Genomic DNA, 20,837 nt, shown 5'->3' on the forward strand with positions numbered 1-20,837 from the left:
AAATCAGTCCTCTCCTGCTCCGGTCAGAGGGAAAGGGAGCCCAAGGCGTATGCCACGTGGTATGCTCTGGTTCTTCCTGCGTGACCAAGGGGAGGACATGAGGAAGTGGGATGGTGAACCCACCTTTAAGTTGGAAGCCCGCGTACGTGAACTGAGAGGGAAGACAGCTGTTAAGAAGGGGTCACCCAAGAAGAAGGCTGTCAGTGTTGTTGCTGTAGAGGCCCAAGAAAGCAATCAGCGATCCTCCAGGCATAGAAGAACTGAAACCACCTCCCTTGATTCTGGTGAGGGGACTTCTGGTCTGGCACCGCAAGGGTCAGACAGTGAATACTCTGATGAGGAACAGCAATAGAGGGTCCCTGCCTTCGGCCAGGAGGAGGAAAGGGATGACCGGATATACTGGACTGTGTGGATTCGATGGCCTGGCACATCAGACCCACAGAAGTATAAGGCTTTGGTAGACACTGGTGCATAGTGTATGCTGGTGCCATCAGGGTACAGGGGCACAGAACCCATCTGGATCTCTGGAGTGACAGGGGGATGCCAAGAATTGACTGTATTGGAGGCTGAAGTGAGCTTGACAGGGGACAAGTGGGAAAAGCACCCCATTGTGACCGGCCCAGAGGCCCCTTGTATCCTTGGCATAGACTACCTCAAGAGAGGGTACTTCAAGGACCAAAGGGGTACCGATGGGCTTTTGGTGTAGCCACTGTAAACACAGAGAAGATCAAACAGCTATCTACCCTGCCTGGCCTCTCGGAAGATCCCTTCATTGTGGGATTGCTGCGAGTTGAAGAACAGCAGGTGCCAATCACTACCAGGACGGTGCACCGCCGGCAATATCGGACAAACCAAGACTCCCTGGCTCCTATCTATGAGCTGATTCATCAACTAGAGAGCCAAGGAGTCATCAGCAAGACTCATTCACCTTTTAATAGTCCTATATGGCCAGTGCAAAAGCCTGATGGAGGGTGGAGGTTAACAGTAGATTATCACGGCCTGAATGAAGTGACACCGCCACTGAGTGCTGCTGTACCAGACATGTTAGAGCTCCAATATGAACTGGCATCAAAGGCAGCCACGTGGTATGCTACAATTGATATTGCCAATGCATCTTTCTCCATTCCTTTGGCAGCAGAGTGCAGGCCACAGTTTGCTTTCACGTGGAGAGGTGTCCAATACACCTGGAATCGACTGCCCCAGGGGTGGAAGCACAGCCCTACCATTTGTCACGGACTAATCCAAACGGCACTGGAACAAGGCGATGCCCCTGAACATCTACAATACATAGATGACATCATCGTGTGGGGCAACGAGGCAGAAGAAGTGTTTGAGAAGGGAAAAAGAATAATTCAGATTCTTCTGAAAGCTGGTTTCGCCATAAAGAAAAGCAAGGTCAAGGGACCTGCACAGGAGATTCAGTTCTTGGGAATAAAATGGCAGGATGGACGCCGTCATGTCCCTATGGATGTGGTCAACAAGATAGCAACTATGTCTCCACCAGCTAACAAGAAGGAAACGCAAGCTTTCCTAGGCCTCGTGGGGTTCTGGAGAATGCATATTCCAGGTTATAGTCAGCTTGTGAGCCCTCTCTATCGAGTAACCCGGAAAAAGAACTATTTTGAATGGGGCCCTGAGCAACAACAAGCCTTTGAGCATATCAGACAGGAAATAGCTCGTGCAGTAGCTCTTGGGCCTGTCCGGACAGGACCAGATGTACAAAATGTACTCTACACTGCAGCTGGGGAGCATGGTCTCAACTGGAGCCTCTGGCAGAAAACTCCAGGAGAAACCCGAGGTCGACCATTAGGGTTTTGGAGCCGGGGGTACCGAGGATCAGAAGCCCACTACACCCCGACTGAAAAAGAAATACTAGCAGCATACGAGGGGGTTCGAGCCGCTTCCGAAGTTGTTGGTACAGAAGCGTATCTCCTCTTGGCACCACGATTGCCTGTGCTACACTGGATGTTCAAAGGAAACATCCCCTCTGCATATCATGCAACCAGCGCTACATGGAGTAAGTGGATAGCATTGATTACACAACAGGCTCGACTGGGAAAATCTAACCGCCCAGGAATTCTGGGAGAGATCATGGACTGGCCAGAAGGCAGAGATTTTGGAGCAACGCCTGAGGAGGTACCTCGTGCCCAAGAGGCACCACCATATAATGAGTTATCAGAAGACAAAAGGTGTTATGCTTTGTTTACTGATGGATCCTGTCGTGTGGTAGGGAACCATCGAAAGTGGAAAGCTGCTGTGTGGAGTCCCACACGACAAGTCGTTGAGGCCACTGAAGGAGAAGGCGAGTCAAGTCAGTTTGCAGAAGTGAAAGCCATCCAACTAGCCCTAGACATTGCTGAACGAGAAAAGTGGCCAGTACTCTACCTCTATACTGACTCTTGGATGGTGGCTAATGCCCTATGGGGGTGGCTACAGCAGTGGAAGAAGACCAATTGGCAATGCAGGGGTAAACCCATCTGGGCAGCAGCATTGTGGCAGGACATTGCTGCCCGTGTAGAACACATGACTTTAAAGGTACGTCATGTAGATGCTCACATGCCCAAAAGCCGTGCCACTGAAGAACATCGAAATAATGAACAGGTAGACAAGGCTGCCAAAATAGAAGTAGCTCAGGTGGACCTGGACTGGGAGCGTAAGGGTGAGCTATTTGTAGCTCGATGGGCCCATGAGACATCGGGACATCTAGGGAGAGATGCAACATATAGGTGGGCTCGTGATCGAGGGGTGGACCTGACCATGGAAGCCATCACACAGGTCACTCATGAATGTGAAACATGTGCTGCAATCAAACGAGCCACCAGAGTAAAGTCTCCCTGGAACAGAGGGCGCTGGCTGGGTTTTCGATATGGCGAGGCCTGGCAAATTGACTACATTGGACCACTGCCACGAACACGCCAAGGCAAGCGCTACATACTCACGATGGTGGAAGCAACTACTGGTTGGCTAGAAACGTACCCTGTAAACCATGCCACTGCCCGAAACACCATCTTAGGCCTCGAAAGGCAAATTTTATGGCGACATGGCACCCCAGAAAGAATTGAATCAGACAATGGGACTCATTTCCGAAATAACCTCATAAGCTCCTGGGCAAAGAAACATGGCATTGAGTGGGTGTACCACATACCCTATCACCCGCAAGCATCTGGAAAAATTGAGAGATATAATGGACTGTTGAAGACTATGTTGAGAGCGCTAGGCAATGGGACATGGAAGCATTGGGATACAAATTTAGCAGAAGCCACTTGGCTAGTTAACACCAGAGGATCTGCTAACCGTCCTGGTCCTGCCCAAACAAAACCCCTACATACTGTGGGAGGAGATAAGGTCCCCGTAGTGCACATGGGGAAGTGGCTGGGGAAGGCAGTGTGGATTTCTCCTCCCATGGGAAAAGGCAAACCCATTCGTGGGATCGTCTTTGCTCAGGGACCTGGGTGTACTTGGTGGGTAATGCGGAAGGATGGGGAGACCCAAAGTGTGCCTCAAGGACATTTAACCTTGAGGGAAAAATAATCTGTGATGTGAGTTGTATGTTGTAGGAAGTACTGTAGCAGGAATGACCTGAACTGCAAAGGAGTGAACTTCGCAAGGAACCAGACAAGTGCATCGGTGACCCAAACCAAGCCGGTGTTGGTGCCCAACGATCGAACATACTGCTTCTCCTGCCCTGACCACTCATCTTGATGGATGGGGCCCAAGTCATAACCTGTGTGTGAACATCTGGAGGAGTGGAAGATCTCTCTCTTAAAGGACAGGGGATAGTAATTAATAAGAATGTATAAATCTGTATGTTGGGTATAAAAGTGGTTTAAGTATGTAGTTACAGTTGTAAGTGTTGGTAAGAAGGGATTTCAGTAATGAGAATTAAATACAATGGCATGGTTAGAAGACATCTATATTAAATTATGTGGGACCTGAGCATGACGCAAATGGTATGGAATAAGGGGTGGAGATTGTATTGGGTCTGGCTGAGATGGAGTTAATAGTCCCCATAGCAGCCCTCATAGAACTGTGCTCTGCATTAGTAGCTAGAGAGGTGTTGATAACACACCAGTGTTTTGGCTACTGCTGAGCAGCGCTGGCACAGCATCAAGGCTGTCTCCCCAACATTTTTGCCCCCTCCCTCAATGGCAGGCTGGGGCTGGGCAAGATCTTGGGAGGGGACATAACCAGGACAGCTGACCTAAACTAACCAAACAGATATTCCATACCATATGACGTCAGCCCAGATATAAAAGCTAAGTAAAGGGAGGCGGAAGGGAAGGCATTTTTTTTTGTCTTCCGGAGCAACCACCACGCCTACTGAAGCCCTGCTTCCCAGGAAGTGGCCAGACATCGCCTGCTGATGGGAAGTAGAGAATAATATCATTTGTTTTTCTTTGCTTTCGCGCGCAACCTTTGCTTTCATTTTATTAAACTGTCCTTATTTTGACCCACGAGCCTTTTGTTATATTTTCTCCCCCCTGTCCAGCTAAGAAGGGGGAGTGATAGAGCGGCTTTGGTGGACACCTGGCACCCAGCCAGGGTCAACCCACCACAACAGAGTCAAGGCCCTTTCTGCTTCTCACATTGCCCTGCCAGTGAGTACTGGGGTTGCACAAGAAGTTGGGAGAGGACACAGCTGGGACAGCTGACCCCAACTGACCAAAGGAATATTCCAGACCATATGACATCATGCTCAGCATATAAAGCTGGGGGAAGGAGGAGGAAGGGGGGACGTTCAGAGTGATGGAGTTTTATCTTCCCAAGTAACCGTTGTGCATGATGGAGCCCTGCTTTCCTGGAGATGGCCGAACACCTGCCTGCCACTGGGAAGTGGTGAATGAATTCCTTGTTTTGCTTTGCTTGTGTGCACAGCTTTTGCTTTACTTCTTATTAAAATGTCTTTATCTCAACCCACAAGTTTTCTTGCTTTTACCCTTCCGATTCTCTCCCCCATCCCACCTGGGGGGAGTGAGCGAGCGGCTGCGTGGTGTTTAGTTGCTGTCTGGGGTTAAACCATGACAAATATATATAAAAATACATATTATATCATATCAGGCAATATATATTTATAATGCTTTATATATATATAGTTTTATAAATAAAAATATAAACTCAGGGCTAAAGAAAGAGCAAGTTAAAAATGCTCTTGTCATTATTTTGATTTTAAACTTATGGACCACAAAAGTGAAAATCTAGAATAACTCCATTAATTTTGACAGTGTTTGATAACATGCTAGTACCAAAACCAGCTACTGAAATGAAGGCACAGAAAACAAAAAGTTCTATGCCATAGTATGAAGAGCTATTGTTCTGTTCTAGTCTGAACTAAAAAACAATATTTGGTGGTTCCAGATTAGTACACAAACAAACATGAAAAAGTATGATATATTTTATACCTTCTCCCAGTTCCACAGATACTTTCATTTGACTTTTTTTTTTTTTTTTTTACAGGAAATTAGTTTAAATGTAGCCCATTTCTGTTCTAATTGCTCTTAACAAAGCAACCACCAAATTATGTAAACTTTAAAGAATTAATTCAGACATAAAATGTCAGTGCAAAATATGCCCACACAGTATCATGCAAAATACCACAACCTTCTTTGGAGAGACTCAATTGTTAGTTCAAGCTACAGGAACAGTTTTCATAAAGAATATATAGATTAGGCTACAGCTGAATAATTTGAAAGTCTTGGACCACAAGCCGAATCAGCAGAAGAAATGGATATATAAAAAAAAAAAAAAAATGTTTGATTGCAGTACATCTCTGTGGGCCTCTGTGTGTGTATGTCTCGCTTCCTTTCTTTGTGTTACATAATTTATTTTCAGCATTTACCAAAAATAAAATGCAACAAAGATACAGTGGCTGTTATCTAAACAAAAATAATCCAGCCAATACCTAAATAAAGCAGAAAATACATATTTTCTATCTTTCCTTGTTGGCCTTACTTTGTATTCAAACCATTTGATAGGAGTATAAATAAATCTCACCCCTATGTCAGACACGGCTTTGTCTGAAAAAGAGCAAAGAAAAAAACAAAGCAAAACAAAATAAAAGGAGTAAATGCAGAAAAGGATGAAAGATAAGAAAAATAGGAGAACCATTCCTGTTGTTTACCACAGAAATAAGAAAAGAGGGGCAGCACAGACCACAGCTCTGAAATAGATTTAGGATCTCAAGCATACTACTTTATGCAGTGTCTCTGGTCAGGGTTGAAAACACAGTATTAGGGAGAATCAAAAGTAGTAAAAGATCACTTCCTCTGGAAGAATAAATCCAAGTCTGTTGCATACATAAGGAGATAACTTGAGTAGAGACCATTTCTCATGTAGGGCAAATTTTCTGGCTAGATAAAAAATCATATGGTAATATACTGGGCTAATGAATATACTGGGCCAAGGTCTGGGGTTAGTCCTATCCAGTTTACATTATACCATATTTGGATTGCTGCTTCATACTCCTAAATTGTGACTTTCTTTGCTCCTAAAAGTTGGCACACATAATGCAGACAGTATTAAGCCACTGGTAGCGCAGGCCAATGAAACACTGGAGAAAAATTATTCCAGACAGATCATATCTGTTAGGAATAGGGAGTTCAGGAATGCCCTAGAAAAGGCTTTAAAGGATTTGCATTTCAACTGATGGCACAAAGGATATTGACAGTTCCATTGCTTATGCTATTTGATAACACAGAGATGTAACTTCTCATTCTCTTCTCTGAATTCAAAGTCACTCTGGGAGCAAAGAAATGTATCTGTGAACATTATTATCTTTTCAAGCACTGAGATACATCTGTTGAGGAATCCTCAAGTTTTAAAGTTGTTACAGCTCGTGAAGGCAAACAAGTTGGCTGCTCAGAAAACACAAGATTGTTTCATACCCTGGACTATAAAGGTAAAAAAGAAAGGTTTTCCTCTGCTAGCTGTTGTTGCAGAGGCAGTAGAATAGGACATCTGGCACAGGAGAAGTTGAAAACAACACATTGCCTGCAGGGAGTTCTGAAAGCTAGAGATGGCTTTCTGAATAGGACTTCATAAGATTATCCCTCAGAGTATTTATTATTTGTAAGCACATCCCATGACCATAGTTCAGGTTTGGTCCAGTGAAATAAAAATGGACAGAGACCAGAAATACCAACTTTACTACAATACTCATCAAACCATACATGATTATGGATCAGGACAGCACAGGAATTCTTTTTTCTAATCACTAGTTAACAAACCACTAACCACTTTTTTCTAGCCCTTTCTTAGAATAGACTATACGAGACTAGGCTATTTCAGTTGGAAGGGACCTACAACGATCATCTAGTCCAATTGCCTGAACCACTTCAGGGCTGACCAAGTTAAAGGATGTTATTAAGGGCATTGTCCAAATGCCTCAAACACTGACAGGCATGGGGCATTGACCACCTCTCCAGGAAGCCTGTTCCAGTGTTTGACCACCCTCTTGGTAAAGAAATGCTTCCTGATCTCCAGTCTAAACCTCCCCTGATGCAACTTTGAACCATTCCCATGCATCCTATCACTGGATACCAGGGAGAAGAGATCAGCATCTCCCTCTCCGCTTCCCCTCCTCCAGAAGCTGTAGAGAGCAATGAGGTTGCCCCTCAGCTTCCTTTTCTCCAAACTAGACAAACCCAAAGTCCTCAGCCACTCCTCATAAGACATTCCTTCCAGCCCTGTCACCAGCTTTATTGCCCTCCTCTGGATGCATTCAAGGACCTTCACATCTGTCATGGTTTAACCCCAGCTAGCAACTAAGCACCACGCAGCCGCTCTATCACTCCCCCTCCTCAACTGGACAGGGGAGAGAAAATATAACAAAGGGCTCGTGGGTCAAGATAAGGGCAGGGAGAGATCACTCAACCAATTACCGTCACAGGCAAAAAAGACTTGACTTGGGGAAAATTAACTTAATTTATCGCCAATCAAACCAGAGTAGGGTAATGAGAAATAAAACCAAATCTTAAAACACCTTCCCCCCACCCCTCCCTTCTTCCCGGGCACAGCTTCACTCCCAGATTCTCTACCTACCCCCCCAGTGGCGCAGGGGGATGGGGAATGGGAGTTACAGTCACTTCACATGTTGTCTCTGCTGCTCCATCCTCTTCAGGGGCAGGACTCCTCACACTCTTCCCCTGCTCCAGCGTGGGGTCCCTCCCACGAGAGACAGTCCTTCATGAACTTCTCCAACGTGGGTCCTTCCCACAGGCTGCAGTTCTTCACAAACTGCTCCAGCATGGGTCCTTTCCACGGGGTGCAGTCCTTCAGGAGCACACTGCTCCAGCGTGGGTCCCCCATGGGGTCACAAGTCCTGCCAGAAAACCTGCTCCAGTGTGGGCTCCTCTCTCTCCACAGGTCCACAGGTGCTGCCAGGAGCCTGCTCCAGCACGGGCTTCCTACAGGGTCACAGCCTCCTTCGGGCACCCACCTGCTCCGGCATGGGGTCCTCCATGGGCTGCAGGGGGACAGCCTGCCTCACCATGGTCTTCACCATGGGCTGCAGGGGAATCTCTGCTCCGGTGCCTGGAGCACCTCCTCCCCCTCCTTCTTCACTGACCTTGGTGTCTGCAGGGTTGTTTCTCTTACATGTTTTCACTCCTCTCTCTGGCTGCAGTTTCTGTCCCACAGCAACTTTTTTTCCCTTCTTAAATATGTTATCACAGAGGTGCTACCACTGTTGCTGATGGGCTTGGCCTTGGCCAGTGGCAGGTCCGTCTTGGAGCCGGCTGGCATTGGCTCCATTGGACATAGGGGAAGCTTCTAGCAGCTTCTCACAGAAGCCACCCCTGTAGCCCCCCTGCTACCAAAACCTCACCATGCAAATCCAATACAACATCCTTCTTAAATTGTGGGGCCCAGAACTGCAGTACTCAAAGTGAGGCCGCACCAACACTAAATACAGCAGGATAATCACCTCTTTTGACAGGCTGGTTATACTGTGTTTGATGCACCCTAGGATGTGGGTTTTCCCTCTTGGCTGCCAGGGAACACTGCTGACTCATGTTGAGCCTGCTGTCAACCAGCACCCCCAGATCCCTTTCTGCAGGGCTGCTCTCCAGCCACTCCTCTCCCAATTTATACTTGTGTCCAGTGTTACTCCATCCCAGGTGCAGAATCCAGCCTTTGTCCTTGTTAGATTACATGCCATTAATCATTGCCCAATGCTCCAATCTATCCAGATCCTTCTGCAAGGCCTCTCATCCCTCAAGAGAGTCAACAGCACCTCTCCATTTGGTATCATCAGCAAACTTGCTAATGGTCCATTCAATTCCTGCATCCAGACCATTGATAAAAATATTGAACAGAACTGGCCCTAGAATTGAACCCTGAGGAACATTGTGGGTGACCGGTCGCCAGCCAGATGTAGCCCCCTTCACTACAACCTTTGAGCCCTCCTGTTCAGCCAGTTCTTCACCCAGTGCACCGTGAACCTGCTCATCCCACAGTTGGACAACTTGTCTAGAAGGATGCTGTGAGGGACAGTATCAAAAGCCTTACTAAAATCAAGAAAAAATACATCCACAGCCTTCCCTTCATCCACTAGGTGGGTGATCTTATCATAGAAGGATATCATATTAGTTAAACAGGACTTTGCCTTTGTGAACCCATGTTGACTGTGCCTGAGGATTGCATTGTCCTTTAAATGCCTTTCAATAGCACCCAGTATGATCTTCATATTTTTTCTAGGGATGGAGGTTAGACTAACAGGTCTGTATTTTCCTGGGCCTTCCCTCATGCCCTTCTTGGAAATTGGAATAACGTTGGCTAGCTTCCAGTCAGCGTGGACCTCCCCAGACTCCCAAGACCTTTGGTAGATGATCGAGAGGGGTCCTGCCATAACATCTGCTAGATCCTTCAGTACTCTGGGATGAATCCCATCAGGCCCCATGGACTTATGAACATTCAGCTGATACAGCTGGTCCCTTACAATTTCAGTGTCCACAAATGGAAAGTCACTGTTCCTGCACTCATGGTTCTCTGACTCACAGAAGTGGGCAGCCCAAGGTCTATCAGTATTATTAAAGACTGAAATTTTGTCTAACCTTTTTTCCAATTTGTAGACCACCTAAAAATTTCCCATTAATGGGACCCTTTAAAAAATGTCACATACACAGACTGCAGTATGGCAAATATGATCTTTCTTTGCTTTTGTGAAATCTTTTAGAAGCAGTGGGAACCCAAGGTTTCAGAGACAATAAGCTGGAAGCCAACACTTTAAAACAGCCATGTTGGCTGGCTGGTGAGCATGCTGCCAGCAGCAGAGATGAGCCAAGTGAGCTTTACTCAGAGACCATGGGAATATGCCCTGCACACACACCACTGCGGCAATCACTCGGCATTTCCAGGGATGGGGCATCTACCACCTCTCTGGGCAACCTGTGCCAGTGTTTCACCACCCTCAGCGAAAAAAATGTCTTCCTTATATCTAGTCTAAATCTACCCTCTTTTAGTTTAAAACCATTACCCCTTGTCCTATCACAACAAGCCCTGATAAAAAGTCTGTCCCCAAATGGATACAGTAAGGTCACACTGGAGCTCATGCAAACATTGCTTTTTCAGCGCTAAACTTTCAAATCGCACTCCACTGAAATGCTCCTAAATAATTTTGGAAACTAAATACCTAGCCATATAGTTTATTTAAATATATATTTTACACAGCAGCCAAATTAAGCGTGACAGCTTGTTTACTATGGATTCTTGCCCTATGGGAGCTTTCAGACACAGTACATTAAGCAAGACAGCAAAATAACAAATCATGAAAGAAACAGCATTAAATATTGGTATACTTCATTCTTATATTTTTGGTATGTAAAAATCACAAGATTTACAGATTTCACTAGCAAAATTTTAAACACTACAGTAAAGAAGCCAAGCAGGTAGGTGGTACAGAAAACTACAGCCATTCCAAAGGATAGCCTCTGTCTTATTTAATGTCACCTATTACTTGGCTGCCAACAGGCAAGAACCTGGTGTCAAATTCAATTTGACTGCTTTGTATATGCACCTTAGATAAACAAGCTGTATATTTTAAACACAAAACTATCTCCTTCCATTGTCAAAATGTTCCTTGGTTTTCTGTTTCTCGAAGTTACAATTTAATGCCCCAAATTAAAATGTAATTCCTTTGTTAAGCAATTTACATCAAAACTAAAGTAAATTAAATAAATGTCTTGAAAGAAAGCCTATAATGAAGAGTAAAAAACATCCGCATTAGTTAGCCAATGCTAATACTAACAACACAGAGGGCCATTTTTAGTCTTCTGAAAACCTTTGCCATCACATGACAATGTATGGAAGACATTTTTCTGAACACACCTCTTGATCTGTGAAGATCTCAATGAAGTTCTGGAAGGAGAACGTCCCTGACTGAAGAATGAGTTCTCCTGTGTTTTCAAAGCACTGTCCAGTTAGTACAAGGAGCTTGTGTCTTGCAGCATCTGTGATCATTAAGCGCACCTAGAGTGAAGGAGAGAAACACATCAATAATGGGAGTTACCACATGTTTGTACATTCCTCTGAGAACATACAGTTTACCTCATCTAATTTAAAACATATTTTGCACCAGTGTCTCCCAGGACTGTTGAAACATTTTCAAGTTATAGTCCTGTTTACAAAAGACAACAAGGAGCAAAAGAGGAAAAAAGGAGGCAGAAGAAGCGATTAAAGAGAAAGTCTGATGAATAAATCAAACTAATGACATGGGGGGGGAAAGAGCAAGGAGGAGAAAAGAACAATATTTGAATGAAAAAATAATATTTTCAATGAACAAATACATTCCTTGTATAACTCTTATTAAATTTTAATAGCACTGTATCAGGACAGCCTTGGCCAACTGTCCCCAACATGCTAATGAGGGACAACTACATGTGTCAGAATGTTTTTGGAAGGCCAATCTCTTCCCAGTGTACAGCATTACTTGCCATTCAGTTGCAAAAATGTCACTAAAAACTAACAGCCTGTGAGAGACTGAAAGAGTTAATGTCTGAACCATTGTGGTGGGGCAAGTTCTGCTTAATGACAAACCCTGCACAGCAAGGAACCAAGGTGAAAAGCCCATCAGCTCAGACATCAGCAACAGGAGGGGGAGGGCCCACTGGAGGGTGCACAGCTCCCTGTTCTGATAAGCTGTTCTGATACAAAGATCAAACAATGGCCACATCTGCAGGGAAGGAGAAGTTACTCCTCAAACGACCCCCAAGCCCAAAGGCTCACAAACTGCTCATTAGCCTGATGAGTTCAGGTGCCCGAGTTCAGGTGCCTGCCCAAAGGAGGGACAAGGATGATAAAAGGACACAAACTGAAGCCCCAGGTGCACAAGCCCACCGGAACTGGACCCCTCGGCTGACTGAACCAATGCTGGACCCAGGACCGGTGAAATCTTTCTCTCTTCCTTTTTCTCTCTCTGTCTTCTTCTCTCTTTCCTTTTCCTCAATCCTTACACCTCATCCCTTTAAGGCATAAAACCATTGACCAAGTCTGGGACTAAGAGTGGATCCAGCCACCCCTGGGCCCTTCTCTGAGGAGGAGTCTAGAAAGCAAGGGGGTCTGCTCTGAACCTCGTGACTCGATGGGAGGGATCTCCTTATTCCCTGAATTGATGTATATGGTTACCCTGGCTTACACGGTTTACAGAAGTAGTCTTATGCCAATTCCTGTTGTGAGAAACCCTGCCACATACTACCACACCTCCCCAGTTCAGTTTGCTTGTCATGAATAAAATCTTTAACTGATCATTTGGTGTCATTTCACCTTAATTTAGCCATTTCAACTTAATTTAGCCCGAGGGAATTCCTAATTCAACACGACTCCCTGGTCTGTCCTGTCTGGGTCGTGACATAGCCACAAATCACACATAAAAGTCACACATTTAGACTGTCATTCTGTTGAATCATCTGCAAAGTTAAAGGATGTTTCTGTTTCACCCATAATCATAATCAAGCACTCAGATACAGTCACATGCACCATTTACATCTCATGATGTCAGTAACTATGGACACTAGAACTTTTTTAAGCGTGCCAGCTCAAGACCTTTTTCAATACACAGTAATAAATTATGTAGATGCCTGATGGCTCAAAGGAGCTTGCTACTGAGAAATAAACTTCTGCAATTTGAAATAACTGTTAACTATTTTAAACCAGATCCTCATTACTTTACTTGACCCTCACTACAGCTAGTAATAATTCCTGTTTCCCCCCCAGGGGGAGATTTACTTGCATGCTAAGAAAAATCCATATATTCAGTATACTTCTGTTGGCTGAATTCAACTTAAATTGAAGAACAAAACTGAACTAAACAAAACCTTTGTAAGATTCTGTACTGTTGAGTAAACTTTTTGCATATGTGGTAGGTTGACCTTGGCTGGCCACCAGGTGCTCACCAAGCTGCTCTATCACTCCCCCTCCTCAGGGGGACAGGGGGGAGAAAATAAGATGAAAAAACTCATGGGTCGAGATACAGGCAGTTTAATAAAGAAAAGCAAAGGCCACACGTGGAAGCAAAGGAAAACAAAAAAGATTCATTGTCTACTTCCCATCAGCAGGTGACGTCCAGCCACTTCCTGGGAAGTAGGGCCTCAGTACACATAGCAGTTGCTTTGGAAGACAAACACCTTGATAATGAATGCCCCCCCCCCCCCCCCTTCTCTTAGCTTTTATTGCTGATCATGACGTTCATATGGGATATGGAATATCCCTTTGGTCAGTTTGGGACAGCTGTCCTGGCTCTGTCCCCTCCCAGCCTCTTGCTCACTCCCAGCCTACTGGCCTTTGGGGTGGGGGGGGGGTTCGAGAGACAGCCTTGATGCTGTGGGAGCACTGCTCAGCAATAGCCAAAACACTGGTGTGTTATCAACACCTTTCTAGCGACAAATACAAAGCACAGCACTACCAGGGCTGCTATGGAGAAAGTTAACTCCATCCCAGCCAGACCCAATAGAGCAAATATTTCAAAAGTCTTGTCCAACACTGAAAAATCAATTCAAATTGAAGTAAGGTATGAATTTCAAGTGCACTAATTCCTCTGTTCAGGGAGAATTAAGTTAAACCAGAATAGTGATTCCAGAATAAGGCTATCCATGTATTAAACTAAATGAGCAGAGTCGATCTGGAACAACTCCACATGTAGATATTGCATCCAAACTCCATCTCCATGGAGATAACATAATCACCTCAGCTGTCCCAGCAAGCTATTATTTCAAATTTTTATATTGATAAGCAATCAGTTGTTCTAAACAATTCCTGCTCACACCAGGGAGACTGAGCCAGGAAGGCTTGACCTAAATCTCTGCTGAACAACTCATGCTTTCAGTACAAGTAGAAAAGAGCCACTGAAGAGTATCTATCTGAAAGAAGATCCCAACTCTACCACATCTTCATTGTTATTTTATTTAATAAGTGGTCTTGACTTTGAGCAGCAGAAAGTTCCTTTAATTAAATGCAGGACTAATGCTGGTCTGTCACTAATTGCACTAAATGACTATAAATTCAGCAAAATCCTTGCTGGATCAAGTATATTCATTTTTATTTCAGACAAAAATATAGATAAGTGCAGCTGGCTGGCTGATGTGTATCTGAAATCTTGTCTGGTTTAGGTGTATTAAAACCATAAAAGAACTGGCTTCCTCTTCTGTGTTTTCTCTCATTGCTGGCAGAAGCTCTGGGCAGTCTGCCAACTTATGTATAAACTCACCAGATTTTCCAACAGCAAAATTATTTCCTGACTTCTTGTCGTGGTTTAAGCCCAGCCGGCAACAAAGCACCATGAAGCTACTCGCTCACTCCCCCCCCCCAACCCCTAGCCCTGGTGGGATGAGGAGGAGAAAATATAAAGAAAAGCTCATGGGTCGAGACAAGGACTGGGAGGGATCACTCACCACCTATGGTCACGGGCAAAAGACAGGCTCAACTTGGGGAAGAAACAAAATCAATTTAATTTACTACAAATCAAATCAAACCAAGGATATTGAGAAGTAAAACCAAACCTTAGAACACCTTCCCCCCACCCCTCCCTCCTTCCCCGCTGAACTCCACTCCCGGTTTTCTCTACCTCCTCACCCCGGTGGTACAGGGGGACAGGGAATGGGGGTTGGGGTCAGTTCATCACACATTGTCTCTGCTGCTCCTTCCTCCTCAGGGGGAGGATCCTCACCCTCTTCCCCTGCTCCAGCATGGGGTCCCTCCCACAGGAGACAGTTCTCCACAAACTTCTCCGGCATGGGTCCTTCCCACGGGCTGCAGTCCTTCACAAACTGCTCCAGCATGGGTCCTTTCCACGGGCCACAGTCCTTCAGTCACAGACTGCTCCAGCGTGGGCTTTCCCATGGAGTCATGGCCATCTTTGGGGGCATCCAACTGCTCCAGCGTAGCGTCCTCCACAGGCTGCAGGTGGACATCTGCTCCACCGTTCACCTCCATGGGCTGCAGGGGCATCAGCCTCCTCTGGCACTCCACCTCCACCGACCTGGGTATCTGCACAGGTGTTCCTCTCACATTCCAATCCCCCTACTCACTCCAGGTTCCCCTTCTTAAAGATGTTCTCCCAGTGGCGCTACCACCGTCACTGATTGGGTCGGCCTGGGCCAGAGGTGGGTCCGACTTGGAGCCAGGGGAGCTTCTAGCAGCTTCTCACAGGAGCCACCCTTGCGGCCCCTCCCCTGCTACCAAAACCCCGCCACACAAACCCAAAACACTTGTGAATCACTGATATGCAACTGTCACATAATTCCCCTTCAATCTATTTTATTAATTGATGGTGAAATAGGTTCTGCAGCGCTAGAAAACTATGACAGGAAAAAAAAATAAATGCTTGCAGATTACAGAGCATAATGATACACATGAAAAAACTTTGAGACACATAAATTCTGTGTCAGGATATAATCAAGGCTTCCTGAGGGACTACCAGAATTTTGCTGATTTCAAGACCACTACAGAAATATTGCAAGGTGATGATTCTGTTCAGCTTTACCCTTGGTTGAAGTTCCAAATTGTTTGAAGAAAGTGAACAGCAAGACATAGCCTCAGTCAAAACAGACTTAAAGACGGAGTGTGAACTGAGACAGGAGCATAAGCAGATCAGCTGTTTCTAAGACTTATGGTACAGATGCAGGAGTGCTAGAGCAATGGAGTGGGATCGTCTTAAAAAGGAAGTAACTGCTCATGGGGTTTTCAGAAACTTGTTTTCTTTGGGCAACTGCGGTCTCTCTCCCTTTGGGGTTCTCTTGGGAGGTATTTGGCAGCTGACAGAATATGATAGGAGCTTTGGGCAGAACTATGCTCTGACTACCACCAGCATGGCTATTACCAGCCAGATTAACAGGAATTTGTTTTAATATCTTTTGCCTTTGTTTTTCCTGAACCGATAGATTCAATTTCCTCTTCTGGTGAAAGTCAGAGCTCCATGGTATATCACTGTCTCCCCAGATGCAACCTGGAAATCTCTTGTTATGTAGGAACTAAGTTTTCTATTTGCCATAATGGGCAAAGCATGTCTATTCCAACCTCTGATTTAATTCTTCTGCCTCTTTCTTATCATCATGTTCTGGCTTTTGTCCAGTGAGAGTGTCTCTTAGCCAGCCAAGGTAAACCTCAGTTTGTAACTTCTGGCTGTGACCAGTCTGGCAAGATGAAAGCGAAGAAAAGATTGCCTTTCACAGTCTAGCAAGAGCAAATTAACAGTAACTTAGCCAAACATCTTCCAGAGCCAAAGGAGTAAAGCCAGGGGTCAGAAGGCATTAATCAACCTCAGACCATGTTCTTCCATGTGGTCATCCATCAAAGGAATGACAAGCAACAATGACAGAAGCAGCATTTCCCTACTTTTGGCAGTTCCTTCATCTCTTCCCCTCCCCCATCCTTTATAGCTTTTTACTCTGAAAGCCTGAGCGTATTAAAGACAAACCTAAGAGCTGCTACCCAGCTGACACCCTTGTTCCTTACTAAGTACCTCTAACACAATGTAAGAGATTTTCGCGCATAATTTTTTAGTGCATGAGCTGCCATTAACTAAGCTTACTTACTTTTTTAAACTTTTAAAACTTCAGAAATTTCATTTGTTTTGGCGTGTTTCCTACTGTTTGTATTTAATATCACTTAAAGTTGGTATCAAAATAGATTTTTCACAAAGTGGCAGAGCCACTTCATTTCCCAAAAGAACTTGTACTATGTCAGTGCTTCCCAGCACTGGCTAGCAATGTAATTATCCCTATTTTTTACAACCTTCAGTCTCACTAGATAAATTTATCAACTTTGTCTTTGAGCTACATGCTCATTGCTTTGACTCTACTCTAGCCAGTTCATGAGGAATTGACAGTCCTTTTCTGGGGCACTCTCCAGAGTCCATTGATCATGTCACATACTTTTTGAAGGACAGATCACGTAGATCAACCTAGAGTCACCACCACATAGATGGTAATTCTTCTCGAAGACCTAATTTTATCTCAGGGCACCTGGTTTCTTTTCAAGCACTTTTTCATATGTAAAATAGGCATCCAGAGCTACCAAACAATGGAGGAGCAGAAGAAAAGCAGATGCAGTTTCACTACAGCTGTCTTCATCAAGAAGGGAATTTGGTCTGTTATGAGGAAATGAGTGCTGGGATAAGTGGTGTGTTTCTGTCCTATGCTGTGGAATGATTGCTGGAGGTGACTTATTGATATGTCCCCCTTTTAAGGGAAGGTAAACCTCCAGGGTGGAATGCGGTGGATATACAAGAAATCTGTTCCATAATAATTCCCTAAGCAACATAACCTGCAGCCTCAGATGTTAGCAACACCAGGGGAGCTTGATATGCTGACTCTGAGAAGCAACACGGAAGGTGGAGCAGAGTGGAGACACCGTGGCCAGGCTCTGTGATATCACTGCAGGGATGGGGAACTGGAACTACTGGAACAAGAATGGAAGGTCCCTGCATTGAATCCACTGAAGCAAGTAGGTGAAATAATGGGGTTCTGTCAACGCTATTGCCTTACTTCTGATTTATATCATAAGTGCCCGGTTCTGGAGTAGTGACACACTAAATCATGTTCTCTGGGTGAACTTTGCTCATTATAATCTCATTATAATACCAAAACACACCTCCATCCCCAAAACTACCCACCTCCAAGCTGCGACCACCCCTCACTGAGCATGCACTCTGAATTTTCTCTAGCATATACCTTTAAAAGTAAAACAAGGAGATTTTACACCAATCATAATAAAGGTATATATGACTAGAGTCACTCAAGCTCCACCTAAAAATAAAGAAATAGTATAAAAGGGCTTAAGAGAGGAGGAATGCTAGGGAAGACACCATCATATACAAGTCAGGAGGACATCGCTGACTTCTGGGATCAGTCGACGGGCTGAACCTCTCTTCCCCCCCATACGGATGCCTATTGGGTAAGATTCGAACACTTGGTTATACCGAGTGCTTCCCTGGGAAACTTGGAAATCTCTAGGGGTTTTTTCCATAATTTAGTGTGCTTGTAGTCAACTGTATAATTATTTGCATGTGCTTTGCAGACAGTGTATTTATCACCGGCAATCCAAAAGAACCTGTACTGTTGCTTTAATAAACTGTGCTGTTCATTAATCTAGCCGTGATAGTTTGTTGAACATGACCAAACTCCTTAAGTCTGGCCATGATAGTTCATTGAATGCAACTAAATTGAAAGTACAGTGCGCTATTAGTGCATCTGTCATTGTGATAGTTCAATATATTGAACGCAACCAGACTTATAGTGCTGAATTGGACATCAGTCAATCTAAGCCTAGCCGCCCCCAGCCCCTCTGATATCTGAGGGCAAGCTGGAATGCAAGGGGGTTTGTTTTCTGCCAAACTTCGTTATGCTTTAACGCAACATATGCCTTTGATGCTTTATCAGGAGTCTGGGAAACCAGGAAGAAAATCAAGGGATAGCTGATGTTTTTGATGATATTTGTTCCTAACATGTCCTTTCGTCCATAGTTAGGAGCTGCTCTCAACCTGTCCGCTTAATGGAGCTTTTATGACACATCCAGTGAAGTATTTCTGACTGACTTACCTCAGTACTAACTGCTTCATCTGAGGGATTGATCAGGACTACAGTTTCTAAGACATCACTTCTGTGGTGAAGAATCTTCTGACCTGCAAGCACAGAGAGAGAAAAAAAAAAAAGACATTAAATTCAACCAGCACGGTTTAAACCAGTGCTTTCCCTGAGCTAGTTATACGTTCCACTGTGCGACAGCCCTCTGGTTATACAGGGCAGCGCACACCAGCCACAGCAACTACTGTGCTGGCTTATGTCTTCAGAAATACCCATGGCATGTGGTCCTATGGGCCAGAAACACCACTCCAGAAAATTCAAGGTAATGAAAAAAACTGGCAACAGCAATGGGTCCTGTCCCTTCCCCCTGGCAGGAGGAGTCCCTGTTACTCACCTTGGTCCTACTGAGCTGGTGTGGATCAGGGACTGGAGTAACCATCACCAGCTGAGCATCTGGCCCTGGATTTTCATGGACATATCTATACCACAGATACAGCTGAGGTTACACAGTCCTGTAACATACCTAGGTGGTTTTAAATGAGCTTTTCCAGGAACTACTGGTGGCTTAGCCACAGCTGGAGGAAAGTCAGCAAGGGCTGCAAATTTCCACTGCAAGAAGTGAATACTTGGGCTGTATGCCGGCGCTGCCCATCATGGCTAACAAGCACAATTTGTGACAAGCAAAGGAGCTCAAGGATGTCCCTGCTTCCTACCACCACCAGCACCATCCTGCACGGCACACGCGTGCTCCCCATCACACACCTGTCACGACCCAGACTGGACAGACTGGGGAGTCGTGTTGAATTAGGAATTCCCTCGGGCTAAATTAAGGTGAAACGACACCAAACGATCAGTTAAACATTTTATTCATGACAGAAGCAAACTGAACTGGGGAGGCGTGGTAGTACGTGGCGGGGTTTCTCACAACAAGAATTGGCATAAGACTACTTCTGTAAACTGTGTAACCCGGGGTAACCATATAAATCAATTCAGGGAATAAGGAGATCCCTCCCATCGAGTCACGAGGTTCAGACTGGACCCCCTTGCTTTCTAGACTCCTTCTCAGAGAAGGGCCTAGGGGCAGCTGGATCCACTCTTAGTCCCAGACTTGGTCAAAGGTTTATGTCTTAAAGGGATGAGGTGTAGGGATTGAGGAAAAGGAAAAGGAAAGAGAGAAGAAGACAGAGAGAGAAAAAGGAAGAGAGAAAGATTTCACCGGTCCTGTGTTGCAAATATTCTGGTAAAGAAATAAAAATTTAATCACATATAAAAGAGTTTGGTTTGATTAAGAAGTATTAAATTGTGAAGCATAGGTATGGGAATGTTAAGTTTGAAATGTAATCATAGGAACTTAGGAACTTTAGAAAATGTACTATGTGTAACCATAAGAATTCAAGTATTGTCTAAAATCAGTTAACCACAGAAACTTTGACAAAGATTTGTTGATTTGTAGTGTTTTGTTTTAGGAAACTAAGGAAACCGTTATGGACACCAGTTTGCTGCTTGGAAACCCCTTACCCTTCCCACCTCGATCTAATTATCAAGGATTCCAATCAGTAGAGTTAAGTGAGATTAACCAATGATTGTTTTAACATAAGAATATTAATCAGATGGTGTGACTGAAGGACCAATTATTAGAAAGGTTAAATTTAAGAATAGACATAGTATGCATTTTTATGTAAACTAATAGAGATGATGGTGAGAATCGTACTGCGCAGAATCACCTAAGAGAGGTCAAGAAGCGGACAAGTGAGGAAGACTATGGAAGACCACCAGAGGGCTTCTGAAGACCACCAGGGACCTTCACTGCGCCTGCGTGAAGAGACA

General features: G+C 44.7%; 1 protein-coding gene across 1 annotated transcript in view; it reads right to left on the minus strand.

Annotated features, from left to right (window-relative positions):
* LOC121232941 (microtubule-associated protein 1B-like) overlaps positions 1-20,837 on the minus strand; it is an 86,798-nt gene that overhangs the window by 16,339 nt on the left and 49,622 nt on the right. Inside the window, exons 4-5 of the mRNA XM_041121445.1 lie at positions 19,026-19,108; positions 11,323-11,463 (exon numbers count right to left, since the gene is read on the minus strand). Coding sequence (XP_040977379.1) covers positions 11,323-11,463; positions 19,026-19,108 — 224 coding nt within the window. The remainder of the gene's footprint in view (positions 1-11,322; positions 11,464-19,025; positions 19,109-20,837) is intronic.

Source organism: Aquila chrysaetos (genome assembly GCF_900496995.4).
Source record: "Aquila chrysaetos chrysaetos chromosome W unlocalized genomic scaffold, bAquChr1.4 W_unloc_2, whole genome shotgun sequence".
NCBI classification, from domain to species: domain Eukaryota; kingdom Metazoa; phylum Chordata; class Aves; order Accipitriformes; family Accipitridae; genus Aquila; species Aquila chrysaetos.